Source organism: Oncorhynchus kisutch, linkage group LG1 (genome assembly GCF_002021735.2).
Source record: "Oncorhynchus kisutch isolate 150728-3 linkage group LG1, Okis_V2, whole genome shotgun sequence".
Taxonomy (NCBI): domain Eukaryota; kingdom Metazoa; phylum Chordata; class Actinopteri; order Salmoniformes; family Salmonidae; genus Oncorhynchus; species Oncorhynchus kisutch.
The window spans coordinates 61540237-61562034 of NC_034174.2; the positions used below are offsets into that span (position 1 = coordinate 61540237).

At 42.6% G+C, this 21798-nt stretch overlaps 1 protein-coding gene across 4 annotated transcripts; it reads left to right on the top strand.

Moving 5' to 3' along the window:
• Nucleotides 1–5: 5 nt before the first annotated feature.
• Nucleotides 6–7838, top strand: tbce (tubulin folding cofactor E). 4 transcript variants are annotated; one of them, XM_020481754.2, is made up of 17 exons: nt 6–266; nt 537–707; nt 884–968; nt 1270–1446; nt 1811–1896; nt 2772–2871; nt 2972–3074; nt 3504–3580; nt 3694–3786; nt 4089–4153; nt 4403–4467; nt 4792–4944; nt 5403–5556; nt 5816–5884; nt 6629–6688; nt 7014–7105; nt 7343–7838. In XM_020481754.2, exons 2-17 carry the CDS (start codon nt 575–577, stop codon nt 7436–7438), a joined length of 1608 nt encoding a protein of 535 aa, XP_020337343.1. In that variant the 5' UTR covers nt 6–266; nt 537–574; the 3' UTR covers nt 7439–7838. The 4 variants fall into 4 exon arrangements, with proteins under 4 accessions (XP_020337343.1, XP_020337351.1, XP_020337334.1 ...); XM_020481762.2 differs by having other exon boundaries at nt 157–266; nt 561–707; XM_020481745.2 differs by having other exon boundaries at nt 168–266; nt 526–707.
• The last annotated feature ends 13960 nt before the right edge of the window (nt 7839–21798 follow it).

The window sequence follows — 21798 nt, forward strand, 5'->3', positions numbered from 1 at the left end:
AAATGGTTCCTAGCTGTATCATACGGGTGGGCTTTCATCCAGTGATCTAAATATAGATGCATTGATTGTTACCTGATTATAACGATGATAGCTATTTAAATAATGATACTAAAATAACGTTTATTGCCGATAACTTCATCATTAATAATCTATCAAACTTGTACGACAAACGTGTGCATCATCATATTCAGTTACTTCCTGTCGGGATGTTGTGAGCTGTGATTATTTATGCTGCTGCGTAATATGACCAACACTCTCTGATAAAGGTAACTTTCAAACAAATATTTGGAAATAACAGCATCTCGATTCTGTGGATAAGTGGTACTCGTGTTTCTTTGGCAGTGGAGATATTTGTTGTAGCTAATCTAGCAAGCCAAGCAAATAAAGCTAAACAACATCACCGTTTCCTGGGAGTTGACATGACAGCAAGTATTTCTGCTAGCTACTATAACGGTATTACCTAACTCTTTCTTAAACAGCGCTGTCAAAGTACAGAAGGCTTTACCTGCTCATTCTTTTTCATTGTACATATATAGATAGAATTATATCCAACGTTATAGATACAGTGAGTACAATGAGAGTCCCTGACCAGACACAACCCACCACCATGCACGAATGCCTTCCATCAGACGCAGTGGGCAAACGGGTGGCTTGTGACGGGGAGCGTGGCACGGTGCGGTTTGTTGGCACTGTACCACCAACTGCAGGTAAGCTAACTGGCTACAGACTGCTTGGGATATGGATATAATAGGCAAATTAACATAAGCATTATCCACAGTGGGTGTGGCAGCACTGTTTGAGAGAAATTCTCCATTATTCTTGGTCATGTACTATAACCAAGTACTTATTCAGTGCCTGTGCTTACCAATGCCTCTGTGCTTAGGGTTGTGGCTTGGTGTGGAGTGGGATAACCCTGATCGAGGCAAACACGATGGCAGCCATGAAGGTGTCCACTACTTCACTTGCAGGTAAAGTAAACCCTATCTAGTATCTCAATGATGGTAGCATGAAATTACACTGACCTGTTGAGATAGGTGTCATCCTAATCTCTGTTAACCCATAAGTCAAATATAGCGTAATTTGGTCAGCTGCGTGATTTATTTCTGTGTTCATACGTGTTAGAAATTGAGATTTCCGGCAAAAATGAAGTCTCCACCCTCAAAAAAAAGGAAACGGGAAACACAATTTTGGGGGGTTTGGAATGTGGCCATTATGTGTTTTGCTGCTCTCAGACAAAGGTTCTCACCCCCTCCACCCACCCCACCTAAGGCACCCGAAGGGAGGCTCTTTCGTCCGGCCCAAGAAGGCCAGCTTCGGGGTGGACTACCTGACGGCCATCAGGCGGCGTTACGAGATGGAGGTCCAGCAGGTCTTGGGAGAGGAGATCCAGATCTCCACAAGGACGGTGGAGATGGTGGGATTCGAGGCCATCACAGAGAAACAAAAGTAAGGGGACAACAAGGCTTTGGAGCCTGAGAGTGAGAGTGCATTTTAGTCCAGGACTAGGCTTAATCTGACTCCGGGAATCTGTCCCAAAGTGTGCTTATTTGTACGGTCAACTCTGCATGCCACCTATACCAGAGGATGCCAGTATCAGGCCCCCCTCGCAAAATAGGTTTCTAACCTAAAGGGTATTCCCTGGTTAAATAAAGGCTCAATAAATATTAAGTAAAGAATGGTTACAAAACGTAGGCACTTGAGTTGGGACTGTTGAACTCCACCACACTCCAACAGAGTTTCACTTGTCTGATCTGCAGTCATCTGTACTTATTCAGTGAAATGCGTTGTTGTCATCTGTGCTCCTCTGCAGGGTGGAAAACCTGACCGATGTTGCACTGAGGTTGTGCGAGGTTTCCAGCCCGGGCCCTCCAAATGAAATCCGAAACACCACTCCCCGTATCCTTTCATTTAGTAGCTTTTAATTAGCTAAATAAGTGCTCATGTCCAAAAAGTTACAACTGTCAATCATATGAAATTGTTCATGTTAATAATACTTGAGTGTAGGCCTCCCGGGTGGCGCAGTGGTCTAAGGCACTGCATCGCAGTACTAGCTGTGCCACCAGAGACTCTGGGTTCGAGCCCAGGCTCTGTCGTTGCCGGCTGCAACCGGGAGGTCCATGGGGCGACGCACAATTGGCCTAGCGTCGTCCGGGTTAGGGAGGGTTTGGCCGGCAGGGATATCCTTGTCTCATCGCGCACTAGCGACTTCTGTAGCGGGCCGTGCGCAGTGCACAATGACCAGGTCGCTAGGTGCACGGTGTTTCCTCCGACACATTGATGCAGCTGGCTTCCGGGTTGGATGCACGCTGTGTTAAGAAGCAGTGCGGCTTGGTTGGGTTGTGATTCGGAGGACGCATGGCTCTCGACCTTCGCTTCTCCCGAGTCCATACGGGAGTTGTAGCGATGAGACAAGACAGTAACTACTAACAATTGGATACCACGAAATTGGGGAGAGAAAAGGGGGTAAAAATTATGTTTACATTTTTTATTAATTTTTTACAATAATACTTGAGTGCACTTCTCTGATCTGAACTTACGTAGCTATTTTACACTATGTTTGCGTCCCAAATGGGGACCCGATATAGTGCACTACTTTTGACTAGGGCTCTGGTCAAAAGTAGTGCACTTTAGCGAATGTGTGTGTTATTTGGGTCGCAACCCCATTAGTAAATGTACGGTCCACCCACCCAATTGAATTAGCATGGGGGAAGCGTTGATTGGACATTTAGCTGATGGTGCTCTACTACTGCATCCTTAATGGTCCCTGTCAGACGTGCTGATGTTGGACCTGTGTGGGAACCTCCTGTGCTGCTGGGACGACGTGATGGCCGTCACGGAGCAGATGGAGGAACTCAAAGAGCTTCAGCTCAGGTAGATTACGCTGAATAATGATGTGTATGTGTTTTTGGCCTCACTTTTCTCAAACTCTGATCCCCTCACTGACTGTCTCTCTTGTCCTCTTTCCCCTCAGCCACAACAGACTGCGTGTGCCCTCCAACCCTACGGTGCGACCCCGGGCCTTCTCCTGCCTCAGGGTCCTGTCCCTCACCAACTGTGCCCTCACGTGGCCTCAGGTGACAGCCACCACTCTGTACCTTTCCCTTAGGCATTATGGGTCTCTTTCTCAATTAATCTTTCCTCAATTCCTCGCATCCTCTATACTTACATCCTTCTCATAACTCGTTGGAGAAGAAGGCTGGCGGGGAAGAACCTTGGATTTTATCCACCAATATGGTTGAGGAGGCGAAGAGATAGGATGTGAGGAATTGATGAAAGATTCATTCGGATCGATCCCATGTCAAGTAAATACAATATTGTAGGCTGATTTTATTTTTAAAGGTGTTTTTGTACCAGTTAATACGGTAATAGATCATTAAGTTGCAGCACACAGTATGTTAATTAATGAGCTGGTGCAAACATGTGAAGGCCTAATGAAATGAGAAGTGATCGAAATGCTGAGTCTCTTTACATTTATCCATCTCCCTTTGGTGTTGGTCTGTTAGCTGCTTGAGTGCGCCCCCATGTGGCCACTGCTGGAAGAGCTCTACGCCTCTGAAAATGACATCACTGAACTACAGAAGTAAGGTTTTAGCCGTCCGTTTTGGGTGTCCGTTCTGATGTATTTTTATTTTATTTATTTTTCTAAAGCAACACTTGTAACATTTGACTTGTATTTCCGTCTCTTTTGCACAGGCCTAACGATGTCTTACAGTCTTTGACAGTTTTGGATCTCTCAACAAACCCTTTGGTTGATGGAGCCGTACTGAGTATTGGCCAACTGCCTAGGTAAGAGCGGCCATAACGGTACCAACACAGACACTTCTCATAACTGTTCACTACACCGTATGACAAATGACATAGCCCTGTTGTTAGCTTTGACTTGTGCATTTATAGTTCTTGGGAGTACTTTACTTTCATGAGCATTATCAACAACAAAAACAAAATGTATACTATTATCCTAATAAATGTCCTTGTTTGTAAACATTAGCATTTCAATGAATAAGCATTTGTAATAACTTGTGTAGCATTTATAATGTAATTTGCCATAAAGTGTAACCTTTTACATCTGTGCTTTTCATGAATTTCAGACTGGAGAATCTAAATATGTCTAAGACTGGTTTGTCAACCTTGCTGTTTGATGACGCAATGCCTGGTAAAGTTTACGTCGGACATTGTTTGGAAAAAAAGCGTGCCCTTTTTTTTGACGTGTTTGTTATTAATGGAAGTCAAGTTGAATTAGCATAGCAGTAGAGGTAGTTGAACAAGATCCCAGAAGATGCATGTGGATATGTGTTTCGATGACACATGCATTTGACAATGTGTAGAACTGTAAGGGCGGAAGATGGGCATTGAGTATACTGGTAAGACTCTGTAAATTATTATTTTATCACGTCTTCTGAAGGTTGCAAAACGGCTATGTTTCCTGCCCTGAAAAGTCTCGCAGTTAACAGCAACAACATTTCAGAGGTGAGCGTTGTCTAAGAAAGATTTGATCGTAGTGAAATATATCCGGATATATAAATGATTAATTACTAAACAAATTTGATGAATGTCACTAGTCTGCAAAAAGTTAATACTTGTTCTGTGAAGATGGATATGAATGTGAAATCCTTCTAACTCAACCCTTTATCTCCTTTCTCTCTCTCTCTCTCAACCCTACACGTACACTTGCTTGTGCTTACACACTGACACGGCAATACGTACAACAATTTTAAAAAATCGCACACACACACTCACCAACACACTCTTACAATCTCATTCACTCACTGACACATTCATTGACACACACAGTGGTCGGTAATAAACGAGCTAGAGAAGCTGCAGAGCCTGGTCCGGTTGTCGTGTCGGCAGAACCCCCTGCTGAGCCAGGAAAGGAACCCCGGCACGGCCATGCAGCTGCTTATTGCCAGGGTGGGCCGGCTGGAGGCCCTCAATAGGTGGACGGTGAGGCCCCGTCATCTGTTTTAACGCTACCGCCAAACCTGGGTGTGTTCATTAAGCTCCATTTTAATATACCCGGTTCTGAACGACAGATCCAGCTTCTTACAGTTGATCCCCACATGGCCGACATGCAATTTATACTGGTGCGATTAATGGTCAGCCACTGCGCACGCAAACCTAAAGTAATCACAGTGATAGATCCAGCTCTATGCCTCCATCCCAAATGAATGGAAAAGATATGCACCGAAGAAAACCAGGAAATTAGTGCTTACTATATCTTAATTCGAGATTGAGGCATATAGTAGCTGGAGCTACACAACTTTTATCTAGACATTGTGAAATGTACCTTTAAAGCTATATATGTTTCCTTCTCGCATCTCCCACTATGAATACATCAGTGTTTGCAGATGTTCTTGCTGAAATCCTCCATTCTCTTTCCTTGTTACCGTGGTTACCTGTAGGTCCTGCCTGAGGACAGGAGGGGGGCGGAGCTGGACTACTGCAAGATGTTCGGGCTAGAGTGGCTGGCATCCGGGGGACACCGAGACCCCCAGCAGAACCGCCCCAGTGCTGAATTCACCGCACAGCACCCCCGCTATCAGAGTCTCATACAGAGTGAGTCAAGAGTGGTACATTCCTTCCAAGGTTTCCCCGGCAACACCCTATTTCAGACTGAGAAGTGGTACAGCCCACCCTATATCTACTCGACTATAGGCATTTCTGAAGAAAAAAACTTCATATCCTGAGGAAGAAGTGATACAACGCAGCCCATGTCACTCTTACAAAGAGACAATGGTGATCTTAATTCCCGCCCTGTAGTCATTATAAGTTCAATGAATTGACAGAGAGGCTCGATTTTTCTTTTGTTTTTCAGAATACGGAGCTCCAGAAGACAGCGAACTGAAGAAGCAGGAGCCATTTGCACTGAAAAACCAGCTCTTAAGTGAGTCCTCCTCACTTCTGTTAAGTCTAATTTATACAGTACACAACGCAAGAACGCAATTCGCTATGCAAAATGGCGATCCTGTGTAGATGCGTCAAGTTACAAATTCCGGGGCTGCACACATTCGTGTAAAGCAGTGTTACGTAATCCTGGTCCTGGGATTTTTGCCCTAGCACTACACACCGGATTCCACTAAGCAACTCATTATCAAACATTTAATAAGTGTACATCTGCTGTCTAGGGCAAAAACAAAAGTGTGGCCCCCAAGAGCAGGATTGGAATTAATTTGATTTTTTTTTACGATTTGCTAATAAACCGTAATAATCTCAATCCCAGAACTGCATGTGCTGTGACCCAATAAACACATTGAAATATTTACTCAGGAGAAGAGTCAGCGTATCTAAATTGCATTATAAACTGGGTGGTTCAAACCCTGAATGCTGATTTGGCTGAAAGCCGTGGTACTGTATATCAGACCGTATACCACGGGTATGACAAAACATATATTTTTTTACTGCTCTAATTATGTTGGTAACCAGTTTATAATAGCAATAAGGCACCTCAGGGGTTTGTGATATATGGCTAATATACCACGGCTAATGGCTGTGTCCAGGCACTCCACGTTGCGTCGTGCATAAGAACAGCCCTTAGCCGTGGTATATTGGCCATATACCACACCCCCTCGGGCCTTATTGCTTAATTAGTTCTTAAGAGTAATATAGCATTTCAAACCTCCCCCACCAGGCATAACATTTGTTTGTCCAGATGAGCCGGACCGAAAATCTGTGGTGAAGAAACTCCCAGGTAAAGGCTCCCACCTGTCTTCATCAGCTAGTTAGATGGCATTTAATATTATTATTATTATCATATGATGTTCAGTAGCTACGCTAATGAATTGAGATGCGCATGGATGTTAGTGGACTTTTCACATGTGCCAGACTCAGACTCACATATAGCCCCTGGTAAATGTCTCTTCCTCTTAATGTTTCTCCCTCTGTCATTTCTGACTGCTTTCAAATAACAAAATATGCAAGGAGGTCGGGACCCTGATTTGAAGTGAAGTGACTGTAACCTATTGCATTTTAATAAAGATATTCAGGGGTCACTCCACTCTTTTGATGTGTTTTAGATTCCATGATCGTTCAGAAAGTGAAGGGCCTGCTCTACAGACTGCTAAAGATACCGGGTGCTGAGTTGAAACTCTCCTACACAAGCTCAAAGGTAAAGAGGTTTACTGACAACAGCAACTGCCCTATACTACCTCAAAGGTAAAGGGGTCTAAATAGACTAGGTGAAATGGTCTTACTCACCTAGACTAGCCCACAGTTTAGTTTTATTTCTGTGTTGGTGTAACCATCCTCGCCACTCATAGGTGAATCTGTTTAATAGACCAATGGTACAGTCCCACTTTCTTAGCAGTGGAATGGGCTCCCTAAAACAACATTTGTCTTTCCTCAGATGGAGGGCAAAGAGATTGAGATCGACAACGACCTGAAACCGCTGCAGTTCTACTCCATCGAAGACGGAGACAAGGTCCTTGTCCGCTGGTTGTGATCCGCAAAGGTCCGGATTGGCTGCCTGATGACTCAAACTGAGTTCTTCCATGGCATAACGTTTGGGTAGCCAGGCAACCGAATTTGAAGTTTAAGCGATATTCCGAAATCCACGAGAAAAATGTACAGCACTAAACCTGGGACGAAAACACAGCACAGCTCCTATTCAGCCTGGGGAGACCAATCGATGTAGGAGAAAGAAACACAGGGTCGTGTTCATTTGGCATGAAACGGAAGATAACTGTCCAAAACGGAGTGAAACAGGAAGGGAACATCTGAACTTGTCCAATAAGAGTTGTGCCCTTATGAACACAACCCAAGCGTGAACAATGTGTATTTGTATTTATTAGGATCGTATCAACAGCTTACATCATAAATAAAACAATTCATCATCCAATAAATAATACAAAAATTACTGTTATTACTTTCACTCAATGAGGCACGGGGCAAAAGAGAATTAGGAGACATTTAGGCCCTTGAATGGTGGATTTTACCATCCCTGAGCTATGGCAGCTTTCATGGCTTGGCCTTTAGTGAGTTAACTGCTGCTAAGGTATTTTTTATTTAACCTTTATTTAACTAGACAAGTCAGTTTTAAGAACAAATTCTTATTTACAATGACGGCCTACCAAAAGGCAAAAGGCTTCCTGCGGGGACGGGGGCCTGTGATTAAAAATACAAAATAAATCCAATATAAATATAGGACAAAACACACATCACAACAAGAGAGACAACATAGCACTACATAAAGAGAGACCTAAGACGACAACATACCAACGCAGCAACACATGACAACACAGCATGGTAGCAACACAACATGGTAGCAGCACAAAACATGGTAGAAACATTATTGGGCACAGACAACAGCACAAAGGGCAAGAAGGTAGAGACAGCAATACATCACGCAAAGCAGCCACAACTGTCAGTCAGAGTGTCCATGATTGAGTCTTTGAATGAAGAGATTGAGATGAAACTGTCCAGTATCATCAGGTGGTGTCAAATTAACCCATAACTTTCCAGCATATATAGCTCTGAATATGTGGTAGATAGGCTGTTGGTCGACCAATATGTTTTGTTGTTGTAGCAAATAGATTTTTTTTCATGCCACATGAGACACCTGTATGATTCACGCCTGTCTCAGTGGACTAATCCATTGAGGCCACAGGGATGCCACGGCCCAAGAAGAAAGGGAGCGTGGCTAAAATGCACAAGGCACATCCCTCTCTAGAATGCGCTCTCCAACCATTTTGTGCACATTCATTGTTTCATAACTTCATTGTGTTAATTGTTTGCCCTTTGACGTTAGTGCCTATCAATTCCCCATTACATGTCACCAGTAGTAGCCTACATTTACGGGTAATTCCCATAATTTCTCATCTGCAGTGTTTCTTTGGTTACGGTAATTTCCGCTAATGCATTCGTTTGCCGTTCTCTTTGTCGGAGTGGCTACGTTGCTTGCAGAGCTCACAACCTATACTACACTTGTAAGAAACATGTTTTGGTTTATTTCATTCCGTTTATGAGTTTTGTAAATTTTATTCGTTGTCTTTTGTTTGGAGCGCTCCTGTCAATGTTGAGTAAAGACGCCCACCTGATTTACACATTTAGAAGTACACCCACTCTAAAATAAAAGGGTTCATGGAGACACCTTTATGAGTTCCTCAGATTGCCACACCGGTAGAACCACCAAAGGTACTTCCAGGAACCTTTCCCTGAGGAACCTTTTTAGGGTGTTAGAAGCTTTTTATGTCCCATGTATTCTATTATTAATAATAACAATACAAATGACATTGAGTGGGAAACTTGTAAGTCACAAATCACACATTGTATTGACTTTAAAAGTCACAGAAATCTCACTTGCAGGCATCACAGGAATATCTGGTCTCCCCTATCTCGCTCTAAAGCAAAGAGTTTGCCATTCATACAATATTTGTTGGTCATTTATCCCCTTATCAATTCCCAGAAGACATTTCTGAATGAACAGCATTGTGCTTTTCACTGATGCTGTTTTTTAAAGTAACTTTTAATACGGCTGGAAATTCTGGAAGTCTAAACACAGACGGCGAAACTCTGGTTGATTGATGTGTCCTGTTGCTGGCCAGTTGATATGTCACACTAAAGGCCAATTGGTGGCTCATTTTGTGGGACAGATGTTGGCTCATTTTGTGGGACAGATGTTGGCTCATTTTGTGGGACAGATGTTGGCTCATTTTGTGGGACAGATGTTGGCTCATTTTGTGGGACAGATGTTGGCTCATTTTGTGGGACAGATGTTGGCTCATTTTGTGGGACAGATGTTGGCTCATTTTGCTGGTCTTTTTGCTGCAGCTGTGAGCTAACAATAATAATATAAATGCTTTCACTTTTGTGCTCAAAAAGCAAAAAAAAGAGCAGAGATTTGGAATAGGATCAGTGTGATAAAGTCAATGACGCAGATGACAGTCATAGATTGACTTCAAACTTTGATTATTGGAACGAGTTGCTCCACCATTCTTTGGTCCAATGACATCAATTTGGTGTTCTGGTCAGAGCATATCACAATAGGAAAAGCATATGAAAATGCTGTCAATACATTTGAACTAACTGCAATCTAGTGGCCGAGTTGAATGGATACTCTTCCCTCTGGGTCCATGTATCCATCTAACCCATGGAAATCTATCTCCTCATCAGGCCTTGTAGCAATCCATTGTTGACTATGTTGAACCATGTATGCGTGGTGATGGCTGTTGAAACTGCCTGGTAGTAGTACTTTACCACACAAGCACCAAGGAAACTGTATATTCCACACACTTCCATGAACACAGGGATCTCATCTGAATGGACAGTGTTGATGACCAGATAGTCTTTTACATTGTATTGCACGTTGTTCTCTGCAATGGACTTTGTCTTGGTGACACTTTTTTCTCTGATTGCTTCAAGGAATCTGGCACTTGATACTCCACGGTAGAGTTTAGAAGTGCATGAGGTGGGACATCTCTTGTGTCCGCACAGTGTGTTGTGGTGTTGCCAAGGCAGTTGTTGTTGGTTTGCTCCCAACATTGTCTGAGCTGATGTATTTTTGCAAGGGTCTTCTTCGTTCTATTTTGAAAGTTTCCCACAACTGCTGAGAGCCTGTTGAAATATCGGTGTTCCGCTTCAAATCGCATGGTGGACTGGTGGATCAAAGTTCCATAGGCAAGTAGCAGGCTAGGGTAGTGGGCGAAGTAGTCCGTCTTCGGGATTGTCTTCCCTGGAAACAGGTCCTGGAAGAGCACTTGAAATTCAGTGATTCTTTTTTTTCTGCCAGATATGGGATCCAGGATCTTCTTAAAACTGGGGCCAAGATGATGTTGGATATCTCTCGGAGCAGGAGGTAGAGATCCCGAGGACTGACATTTTGCCTTTGACTACCAGTCATGAACAGAAAAGTGTACATTTTTCTGATGCACTTCCGGGTAGATGGCCATTCTTCCTTAGGACTCTCTCGGATAGTGGCACAGGTTTAGAAGACATATCTCGTTTGCCATAAAAACAAGTTCTCAATATCATAGTTGATCTGGACAAGAGTCATGTGCCTCTCTTGAACCAGTTATTGCAGCACTAGTCTGAGCACTGTGGGTATGATGCCCTCTTGAAGGTCATGCATGACGTCTGGTGGAAACAGATAGGTAATTGGAGATGGCACATGATTCAGCTGAGAGAAGCAACAGGCTTTTTGATGCCATACATCAATGCATTTGTCTGGATTTCCACAGCCTGTTTCTTCCACAGCCTGATGGTATTTGTAGTTGTTGATTTCTCTTCAGCATTTCTCTTCAGTGATTTCTTTCAAGAAATGAAGGCAAAAAATACATTTCCCTGCCTAAAAAAAACAGCTGGAAAGAATCAAGCCAAGACAAACCACACTGAGCAACAACAAAAAACTGTCCTGCCTAAGAAAAAAGCCTAAACAAAGCACATTGAACGAGAAAGTTCAGATTCTTCCAATGATGAAAACGTCTGCATTGTGTGCAAGGAGCACTTTAACAATTCCAAGTCCAAGGAGGTCTGGGTGAAAAGCTGGGAATGCAAATTATGGGCCCACAAGCCTGTACCCCAGGACAACCATACCAGTGTCACAACTGTGACTCGGATTAAGTGAACATGTCCAACATTCAGACACACAGACACAAACACACACACACACACAGAGAGAGAGAGAGACACACACACCCCAAACGTTCAGGTGTTTAGTTTAGCCTCGTTGTTGTTTGGTTGAGAAATACTATTTAGTGGAGAGTAAAATAAACATGTTATTATTTATATTTATTATTATTTCTGCCCAACAAAATGTTAAATATGTAAATGTTACTCTCATGGTCTCAATAAAGGAGTTCAATAATTAGTTGCATGACATGAGTTACGCACTTTTTCATTCTGTTACAATTCACTGTTATAACTAACCCAGATCATGGGATAAATCGTAACACTTCACTCCTTGTATTTAAGACAACACCATGATTTGCACTTTGATTTACATTCACTGTATAATAAACCACACCAATTTGTAAAAGACAGATGCAGGTTGTTTGTATCACGTTTGGAATACACTACCATAAACGATCATTGAGAAACTGACCAAAAGGTGAAAAGTGTAACAACCATCCCAGTCTCCCCTATACCGTTCACAGGAAACTCACTCTACATTTTTTAGATGAAGTTCTGTGGGAAAAGGAATGGGGGCGGTGGAATCATTTTCTGTCATTGGCAAAGGAACTCAAACGGTGTAATGATAATAATAATGAAAAATAATGTAGCTCTGAAAGTGCAAACAGTCAAATGATCTGCAAGGTTTGAGTATGAAAGTGGATGAAAAACAGATTTGGCTCATTAATCTATATGGTCCAAACTATATGGTCGAGGATTATCCACACTTCATCGTATATATTTACACCAACCTATTGAACTTACATGCAACTAACGATCAAATCATTATGGTGGGAGACTATAACACAGTGTTATAAGTAACTCAATGGACCGCAAAGGAAATCACTCTACAAACTATCATCACTTAAGGAAATTACAAATATTATGGACACATTAGAAATAGTGGATATTTGGAGATTTAAAAAACCCTGACCTGGTGAGATATACATGGAGGAGACTTAATCAAGCTAGTCGTCTTGACTACTTTCTTGTTTCTTTCTCTCTTGCGTCAAAGGTAAAATATATATATATACATATATATTGATAGGAGACCGAATGAGATTGGACCATCATCTAATTGGCCTTCACATAACTCTTAATGAATATTGGAAATGTAATCAAAGTCTACTGGGGGACAATTTGTTCATTTATAAAAAATGTCCAGTAGTCCAGAGTTGTGTACAGATCCTTGCAACATGGGGCCGTGCATTATCATGCTGAAACATGAGGTGATGGCAGAACATGAGGTGATAGCACGACAATGGGCCTCAGAATCTCGTCAAGATATCTCTGTGCATTCACATTGCCTTCGATATAATGCAATTGTGTTTGTCGTCCGTAGCTTATGCCTGCCCATACCATAACCTCACAACCACCATGGGGCACTCTGTTCACAATGTTGACATCAGCAAACCGCTTGCACACACGACACCATGCATGCTGTCGGCCATCTGCCCGGTACAGTTGAAACCGGGATTCATCCGTGAAGAGCACACTTCTTCAGCGTGCCAGTGGCAATCTAAGGTGAGCATTTGCCCCCTGAAGAAATTATTATCATCATTATTATTATTATTATCATCATTATTATTATTATTATATGTATACAGTTGAAGTCAGAAGATTACATGAACTTAGGTTGGAGTAATTAAAACTTGTTTTCAACCACTCCACAAACTTCTTGTTAACAAACTATAGTTTTGGCAAGTCGGTTAGGACATCTACTTTGTGCTTGACACAAGTTATTTTTCCAACAATTGTTTACAGACAGATTATTTCACTTATAATTCACTGTATCACAATTCCAGTGGGTCAGAAATGTACATACACTAAGTTGACTCTGCCTTTAAACAACTTGGAAAATTCATGGCTTTAGAAACTTCTGATAGGCAAGTAGACATAATTTGAGTCAATTGGAGGTGTACCTGTGGATGTATTTCAAGGCCTACCTTCAAAGTCAGTGCCTCTTTGTTTGACATCATGGGAAAATCAAAAGAAATCAGCTAAGACTTTTTCCAAACGCCATGAGCAATTTCCAAACGCCTGATGGTACCACGTTCATCTGTACAAACAATAGTACGCAAGTATAAACACCATGGGACCACGCAGCCATCATACCGTTCAGGAATGAGACATGTTCTGTGTCCTAGAGATGCGGAAAGTGCAAATCAATCCCAGAACAACACCAAAGACCTTGTGAAGTTGCTGGAGGAAAAAGGTACAAAAGTATCTATATCCACAGTAAAACGAGTCCTATATCGACATAATCTGAAAGGCCGCTCAACAAGGAAGAAGCCACTGCTACAAAACCGTAATAAAAAAGCCAGACTATTGTTTAACTGCACATGTGGACAAAGATCGTACTTTTTGGAGAAATGTCCTCTGGTCTGATGAAACAAAAATAGAACTGTTTGGCCATATAACCAACGTTATGTTTGGAGGAAAAAGGGGGAGGCTTACAAGCCGAAGAATACCATCCCTACCATGAAGCACAGGGGTGGCAGCCTCATATTGTGAGGGTGCTTTGCTGCAGGAGGGACTGGTGCACTTCACAAAATAGACGGCATCATGAGACAGGAAAATTGTGGCTATATTGAAGCAACAACTCAAGACATCAGTCAGGAAGTTAAAGCTTGGTCGCAAATGGGTCTTCCAAATGGACAATGACCCCAAGCATACTTCCCAAGTTGTGGCAAAATGGCTTAAGGACAACAAAGTCAAGGCATTAGAGTGACCATCTCAATGCCCTGACTTCAATCCAATATTACATTTGTGGACAGAACTGAAAAAGTGTGTGCGAGCAAGGAGGCCTACAAACCTGACTCAGTTACAGCAGCTCTGTCAGGAGGAATTGTCACGTTCTGACAATAGTTCTTCTGTGTTTTCCTTGTTTTAGTGTTGGTCAGGACGTGAGCTGGGTGGGCATTCTATGTTGTGTGTCTGGTTTGTCTATTTCTATGTTTGGCCTGATATGGTTCTCAATCAGAGGCAGGTGTTAGTCATTGTCTCTGATTGGGAATCATATTTAGGTAGCCTGTTTTGTGTTGGGTTTTGTGGGTGGTTGTTTCCTGTGTCAGTGTTTGTGCCACACGGGACTGTTTTGGGGTTTTCCCTTTGTTACTTTGGTTATGTGTTCATGTTCAGTTTTTCTCATTAAAAAACATGGACAATTACCGAGCTGCATTTTGGTCCTCCTCTCCTTCGACGGAAGAATCCCGTTACAGGAATGGGCCAAAATTCACCCAACTTATTGTGGGAAGCTTGTGGAAGGCTACCCAAAACCTTTGTCCCAAGTTAAACAATTTAAAGGCAATGCTACCAAATACTAATTGAGTGCATGTAAACTTCTGACCCACTGGGAATGTGAAATAAATAATTAAATACATCTCTCTACTATTATTCTGACATTTCACATTCTTAAAATAAAGTGGTGATCCAAACTGACCTAAGACATGGAATTTTTACTAGGATTAAATGTCAGGCATTGTGAAATACTGAGTTTAAATGTATTTAGCTAAGGTGAATGTAAACTTCCGATTTGGCTAAGGTGTATGTAAACTTCCGATTTGGCTAAGGTGTATGTAAACTGTATATATTTTTTACCCTCTTTTTCTCCCCAATTTTGTGGTATCCAATTGGTAATTACAGTCTTGTCTCATCACTGCGACTCTCGGGAGAGGCGAAGGTCGAGAGCCATGCGTCCTCTGAAACACAACCTAAACAAGCCGCACTGCTTCTTGACACAATGCCCACTTAACCCGGAAGCCAGCCTCACCAATGTGTTGGAGGAAACACTGTACACCTGGCGACCGTGTCAGTGTACACTGAGCCCAGCCCACCACAGGAATCGCTAGTGCGTGATGGGACAAGTACGTCCCTCCCGGCCAAACCTTCCCCTAACCCAGACGACACTGGGATAAATGTGCACCATCCCATAGGTCTCCCGGTTGCGGCCGGCTGTGACAGAGTCTGGACTCAAACCAAGAATCTCTAGTGGCACAGCTAGCACTGCGATGCAGTGCCTTAGACCAATGCGTCACTCGGGAGGCTGCCCTGAAGTTAGTTACGGCACCAAACTGCAGTCAGGTCAAGACCCTGGTGAGGACGACGAGCACACAGATGAGCTTCCCTGAGACGGTTTCTGACAGTTTGTGCAGAAATTCTTCAGTTGTGCAAACCCACAGTTTAATCTGCTGTACAGGTGGCTGGTCTTAGACAATCCTGCAGCTTATGGTAGAGAAATTAACATTCATTTCTCTGGCAAAAGCTCTGGTGGAGATTCCTGCAGTTAGCATGCCCAATTGCACGATCCAAATAAACTTGAGAAATCTGTGGCATTGTGATGTGACAAAACTGCACATTTTAGAGTGCCTTTATTGTCCCCAGCACAAGTTGCACCTGTGTAATGATCATGCTGTTTAATCAACTTCTTGATATGCCACACCTGTCAGGTGGATATTCCATAATGATATTCAATAGGCTAGATCTGTTGAGAAATGATGATGTAGTTTACATTAGTATTGATTTCCGGCACCTAAAAAAAATTGCACTATACCATGAACGGGAGGGGGATTGTTGTGGATGTGGGTCCCGCAAAATCATCCTGTTGTCCCGCATTTGAGTATTTTAAATGTGGTCACTCAACTGCCATCAACCAATAATATTAGTATTTTCTGTGCAGAGCCATGTTGTATCTGGCACGTGTCACATATAACGTTCCACCTGAGAACAGGGATCAATCTCTGCTTCCAACCTTGTCACTGTTTCTCCCATTTGCCCTTCTCCCTGACTCTTTTCATTACTGTTTGAATAAAGTGTCAAACCACCTAAAAAAAAGATGTTTAAAAAAAAGATCAGCATACTTCAAATTTCATCCCCCAAAAACTCAAAGTAACAAAGTTGTAAAATGTGTTCATTTAATGTTCAAGTCATCCTGAATACACCTGACCTGTATTTTTTTATTTTTTATTGTCATAGGCCTAATACGCAGAATTACAGTAAAATTGCTTTAAAAACAGTAAAATGTTCCAGGGAGAAGACCCCCAGTCCCCCCGTCTAGGGGTTGTGCATGAAATTCACATAGCAAATCTCACTCAAGCTTTCTACATAAGTTGGCAGCCCTGATTTTTGTAGCCTTGTGAAACCAGACTGACCGCTGATCTCATGTTTTGTAACAGTTCATGTGAGATCAGGCTTGTTTAATGATGCGACCATTTTGCCGATGTTCATTGGCATTCACACAACTCTGTTAAAAATGTATATTGAAGAAACAAGTTAATTGGTTTGGTCCCCTGGTTAAACACTCCAAAATGTAAGCTTCTCCAACACTGTCCCTTCCTTCCTGGCAAAACATCCCAATTCTGCTTAACCTGTTTACTGCAAACCTGTGTCAAATACGTATTTATTTTCTGTTGATTAAGCAAGGTGTGTTTGATTTCGTTGACTCCAGTGTGCTGGGTAAGCAAAATGACCTAAACAAACACTGATGTTTGCAGAGAGATAAGAGCTGCTGGGAATTCTGGTTTAAATTATCGATCCGTATTTATAACATAACACACACACATGCTTACAAACCAGCTAAATCGCCAAACATTCACCAGGTATTGGTGGGTAGAAAGGACTCAATCTTCTGTTTGGTCTAAGTTGATCTAAGAGGTTATATTACAAACAGACATTTTGTAGCTATCAAAAACTTACAGTGCATTAGGAAAGTATTCAGAACCCTTCCCCGTTTCCACATTTTATTATGTTACAACCTTATTCTAAAATTGATTTGATTTTTTTCCTCATCAATCTACACACAATACCTCATGACAAAGCAAATACAGGTTTTTAGAAACATTTGAAAATGTAATAAATATAAAAAACAGAACTACCTTATTTACATAAGTATTCAGACCCTTTGCTATGAGACTCGAAATTTAGCTCAGGTGCATCCTGTTTACATTGATCATCCTTGAGATGTCTTTACAACTTGATAGGAGTCCACCTGTGGTCAATTCAATTGATTGGACAAGATTTGGAACGGCACACATACGTCTATATAAGGTTAAACAGTTGACAGTGCATGTCAGAGAAAAAACAAAGCCCCGAGGTCGACGGATTTGTCCGTAGAGCTCAGAGACAGGATTGTGTCAAGGCAAAGATCCGGGGAAGGGTACCAAAACATTTCTGCAGCATTGAAGGTCCCCAAGAACACAGTGGAGCTGGCCACCCAGCCAAACTGAACAATCGGGGGAGAAGGGCCTTGGTCAGGGAGGTGACAAAGAACCCGATGGTCACTCTGACAGAGCTCCAGAGTTCCTCTGTGGAGATGGGAGAACCTTCCAGAAGGACAACCATCTCTGCAGCACTCCACCAATCAGGCCTTTATGGTACAGTGGCCAGGCGGAAGCCATTCCTCAGTAAAATGCACATGACAGCCCGCTTGGAGTTTTCCAAAAAACACCTAAAGGACTCTCAGACCATGAGAAACAAGATTATCTGGTCTGATGAAACCAAGACTGAAATATTTGGCCTGAATGCCAATTGTCACGTCTGGAGGTAATCTGGCACCATCCCTACAGTGAAGCATGGTGGTGGCAGCATCATGCTGTGGGGATGTTTTTCAATGGCAGGGACTGGGAGACTAGTCAGGATTGAGGGAAAGATGAACAGAGAAAAGTAGAGAGAGATCCTTGATGAAAACCTGCTCCAGAGCTCTCAGAAGCTCAGACTGGGGCAAAGGTTCACCTTCCAACAGGACAACAACCCTAAGCACACAGCCAAGACAACGCAGGAACGGCTTCGGGACAAGTCTCTGAATGTCCTTGAGTGGCCCAGCCAGAGCCCGGACTTGAACCCGATCGAACATCTCTGAAGAATGGGAGAAACTACCCAAATACAGGTGTGCCAAGTTTGGAGCGTCATATCCAAGAAGCCTCAAGGCTGTAGTTGCTGCCAAAGATGCTTCAACAAAGTACTGAGTAAAGAGTCTCAATACTTCTGTAAATGTGATATTTGATTTTTGTTTTTACAAAAAATTCTATAAACCTGTTTTTGTTTTGTCATTATGGGATATTGTGTGTAGATTGATGAGGGGAAATTTATTTTAGAATAAGGCTGTAATGTAACATATACAAAAGTTTGTGGACACCCCTTGAAATGAGTGGATTCGGGCATTTCGCCACACCTATTTTTCTCAGGTGTATAAAATCAAGAACACAGCCATGCAATCTCCTTAGACAAACATTGGCAAGGGAATGGCCTTACTGAAGAGCTCAGTGACTTTCAACATGACACCATCATAGAATGGCACCTTTCCAACAAGTCAAGTCGTCAAATTTCTGCCCTGCTACAGCTGGCCCGGTCAACTGTAAGTGCTGTTATTGTGAAGTGTGAAATGTCTAGGACAACAACGGCTCAGCCACAAAGTGGTAGGCCACACAAGCTCACAGAAAGGGACCGCCGAGTGCTGAAGTGCGCAGCGAGTACAAATTGGCTGTCCTTGGTTGCAACACTTACTAAGAGTTCAAACTGCCTCTTGAAGTAATGCCAGCACAATAACTGTTAGTCGGGAGCTTCATGAAATGGGTTTCCATGGCCAAGCAGCCGCAAACAAGCCTATGATTACCATGCGCAATGCCAAAAACGTCAGCTGGAGAGGTGTAAAGCTCACTGCCACTGGACTCTGGAGCAGTGGAAACGCGTTCTCTGGGGTGATGAATCACGCTTCACCATCTGGCAGTCCGGCGAATGAATCTGGGTTTGGATTCCAGGAAAACGCTACCTGCCCCAATCCCTAGTGCCAACTGTAAAGTTTGGTGGAGGAAGAATAATGGTCTGGGGCTGTTTTCATGGTTTGAGCTAGGCCCCTTAGTTGCAGTGAAGGGAAATCTTAACGCTAAAGCATACAATGGTATTCTAGATGATTCTGTGCTCCCAACACAGGAGTTTGGTGGCGCCTTAATTGGGGGGAACGGGCTTGTGGTAATGACTGGAGCGCAATAGGCGGAATGGTATGAAATACATCAAACACATAGTTTCCATGTGTTTAATGCCATTCCATTTGTGCCGTTCAATATATTAATATATTATTAATATATTCAACATGACAATTCCCCCGTGCACAAAGCAAGGTCCATACAAACATGGTTTGTCGAGATCGGTAAGGAAGAACTTTACTGGCCTGCACAGAGCCCTGTCCTCAACCTCATCGAACACCCTTGGAACGAATTGGAACACGGACTGCGAGATTTTGGAATGGAATGTTCGATGAGCACGTGTCCACATACTTGGTATATACCATGTAGTGTACATTTAAAGATGATCCCTGGGCTTTGATGGACAGTAAAGGGCTTGCAGAGGAGGTGGAGTTGGTCAAGCATGGTGCACAAAGGCCACGATCTCACAGTCAATCTCCAGCCATCATACACAAAGACATACAGCATCTTTGTTTAAATTTGACCATCCTAAGGAGTGTCTTGTTTGCCATAGATGGCATATGAATATAAAGGGATGTTGGGATTACTGCAGTTTCCCAGAAAAATGCATGAGTCACCCCAACATGAGAGCTCATTCTTTGCATGCTAGTTCAGTTCAGGTATCACATGTGGTGGCCAGCCATTGGTGGTAGCAAAATACGGTTGAAGTCAGAAGTTTACATTAGAGGTCAACCTATTAATCGGAATGGCAGATTAATTAGGGCCGATTTCAAGCTTTCATAACAATCTGAAATCGGTATTTTTGGGCGACGATTTCCGATGATAAAAATAAAAAAAACGTTTATTTAACTAGGCAAGTCAGTTAATAACACATTCTTATTTTCAATGACTGCCTAGGAACTGTGGGTTAACTGCCTTGTTCAGGGGCAGAACAACAGATTTTCACCTTGTCAACTCAGGGGATTCAATCTTGCAACCGCACAGTTAACTAGTCCAACGCTCTAACCATTGCACTCCACGAGTAGCCTGCCTGTTACGCAAATGCAGTAGAAGCCAAGGTAAATTGCTAGCTAGCATTAAACTTATCTTTAAAAAAACAAGCAATCATAATCACTAGTTATAACTACTGATCCAGTTTAGCAGGCAATATTAACCAGGTGAAATTGTGTCATTTCTCACTTTGAGCCATTCGTGACAAGTGGGGGCTCATCGGGGATCTTGAAGGTATTGTGTTTGGGAGAAAACGTTAAACTCTGTAGGTGCTTTGTTTGCATTTTTTGTTACAGCTTGTTTGAGTTGTAATGTTTGGTGCCCAGTATTGGTTACCTTTGATCTATAGCCTTTTTCCCCTGTTAGGCTTAGCGACGTGTTTCATTTTTGGTTGGGCATGGTTATTTTGTTTATTTTTGTGTGGTGTCTGGACTGAGCTGTGGTCTCGGTGGCACATCTGTGGCTTGGGGGAATCTGCCAGTGTGCTGGGTGGTTTATTTCCTTGCCAGCGGGCTACAGTGCGCCCACCGCAAATCTGCACGAAGTTACTGTAGGTTTTGGAGAAGCTCCATATATCTCATCTCTCTTCTGTGGTGCCCAGCGTGATTGTCACTTCTCTTGTGGTCCGGTCTGGTGTGTTCAGTAGAGGGGAAGAGCGATATTTTTAGTTGTTGTATTTACCTCTGACTATGGCGTCTAATGTAGATGAGTTCATTCGCTTTCCATTAGAGGAACTGTTAGAATTATGCACTAAAGAACAGCTGTTGAAGTTTGCTGAACACTACAAGGTTTGAATTATTTTTGAACAGCAGAAAGAACTGCTTCTGTTACAGCTAGAGCATAATCGTGAGAAACTGGAGCATGACGGTGTAAAATATGAAAAGGAATTGTAATTTAAACAGGATTTGTAGCGTGCTAAAATCAAAGCTGCAACAAGAGCGGCTGGAGCTGGTTAGGGAAGGAAAGCTCTCAGGGGAGAGTTTGCCCTGGGAAGGTGACCCAGATTTACCTACGGGTCGTTCCTCTTTTGGTCATGCCCCGGACACATTTGATATTGTTGAGAACTTACGGTTGTTGCCTAAATTTAATGAGATGAGACATTCTTTCGTTGGCCTGATTCTGACCGCACTTTAATGTTGCAGCGTGTGTTGACTGGTAAAGCACAGGAAGCATATTCAGCTCTTAGTGTAGCTGACAGTGTCAGTTATGATAAGTTTAAAATGGCTGTGTTACAGATTTTTGAATTGGTCCCTGAAGCGTATCGCCAATGATTTAGAACTTTAAAAAA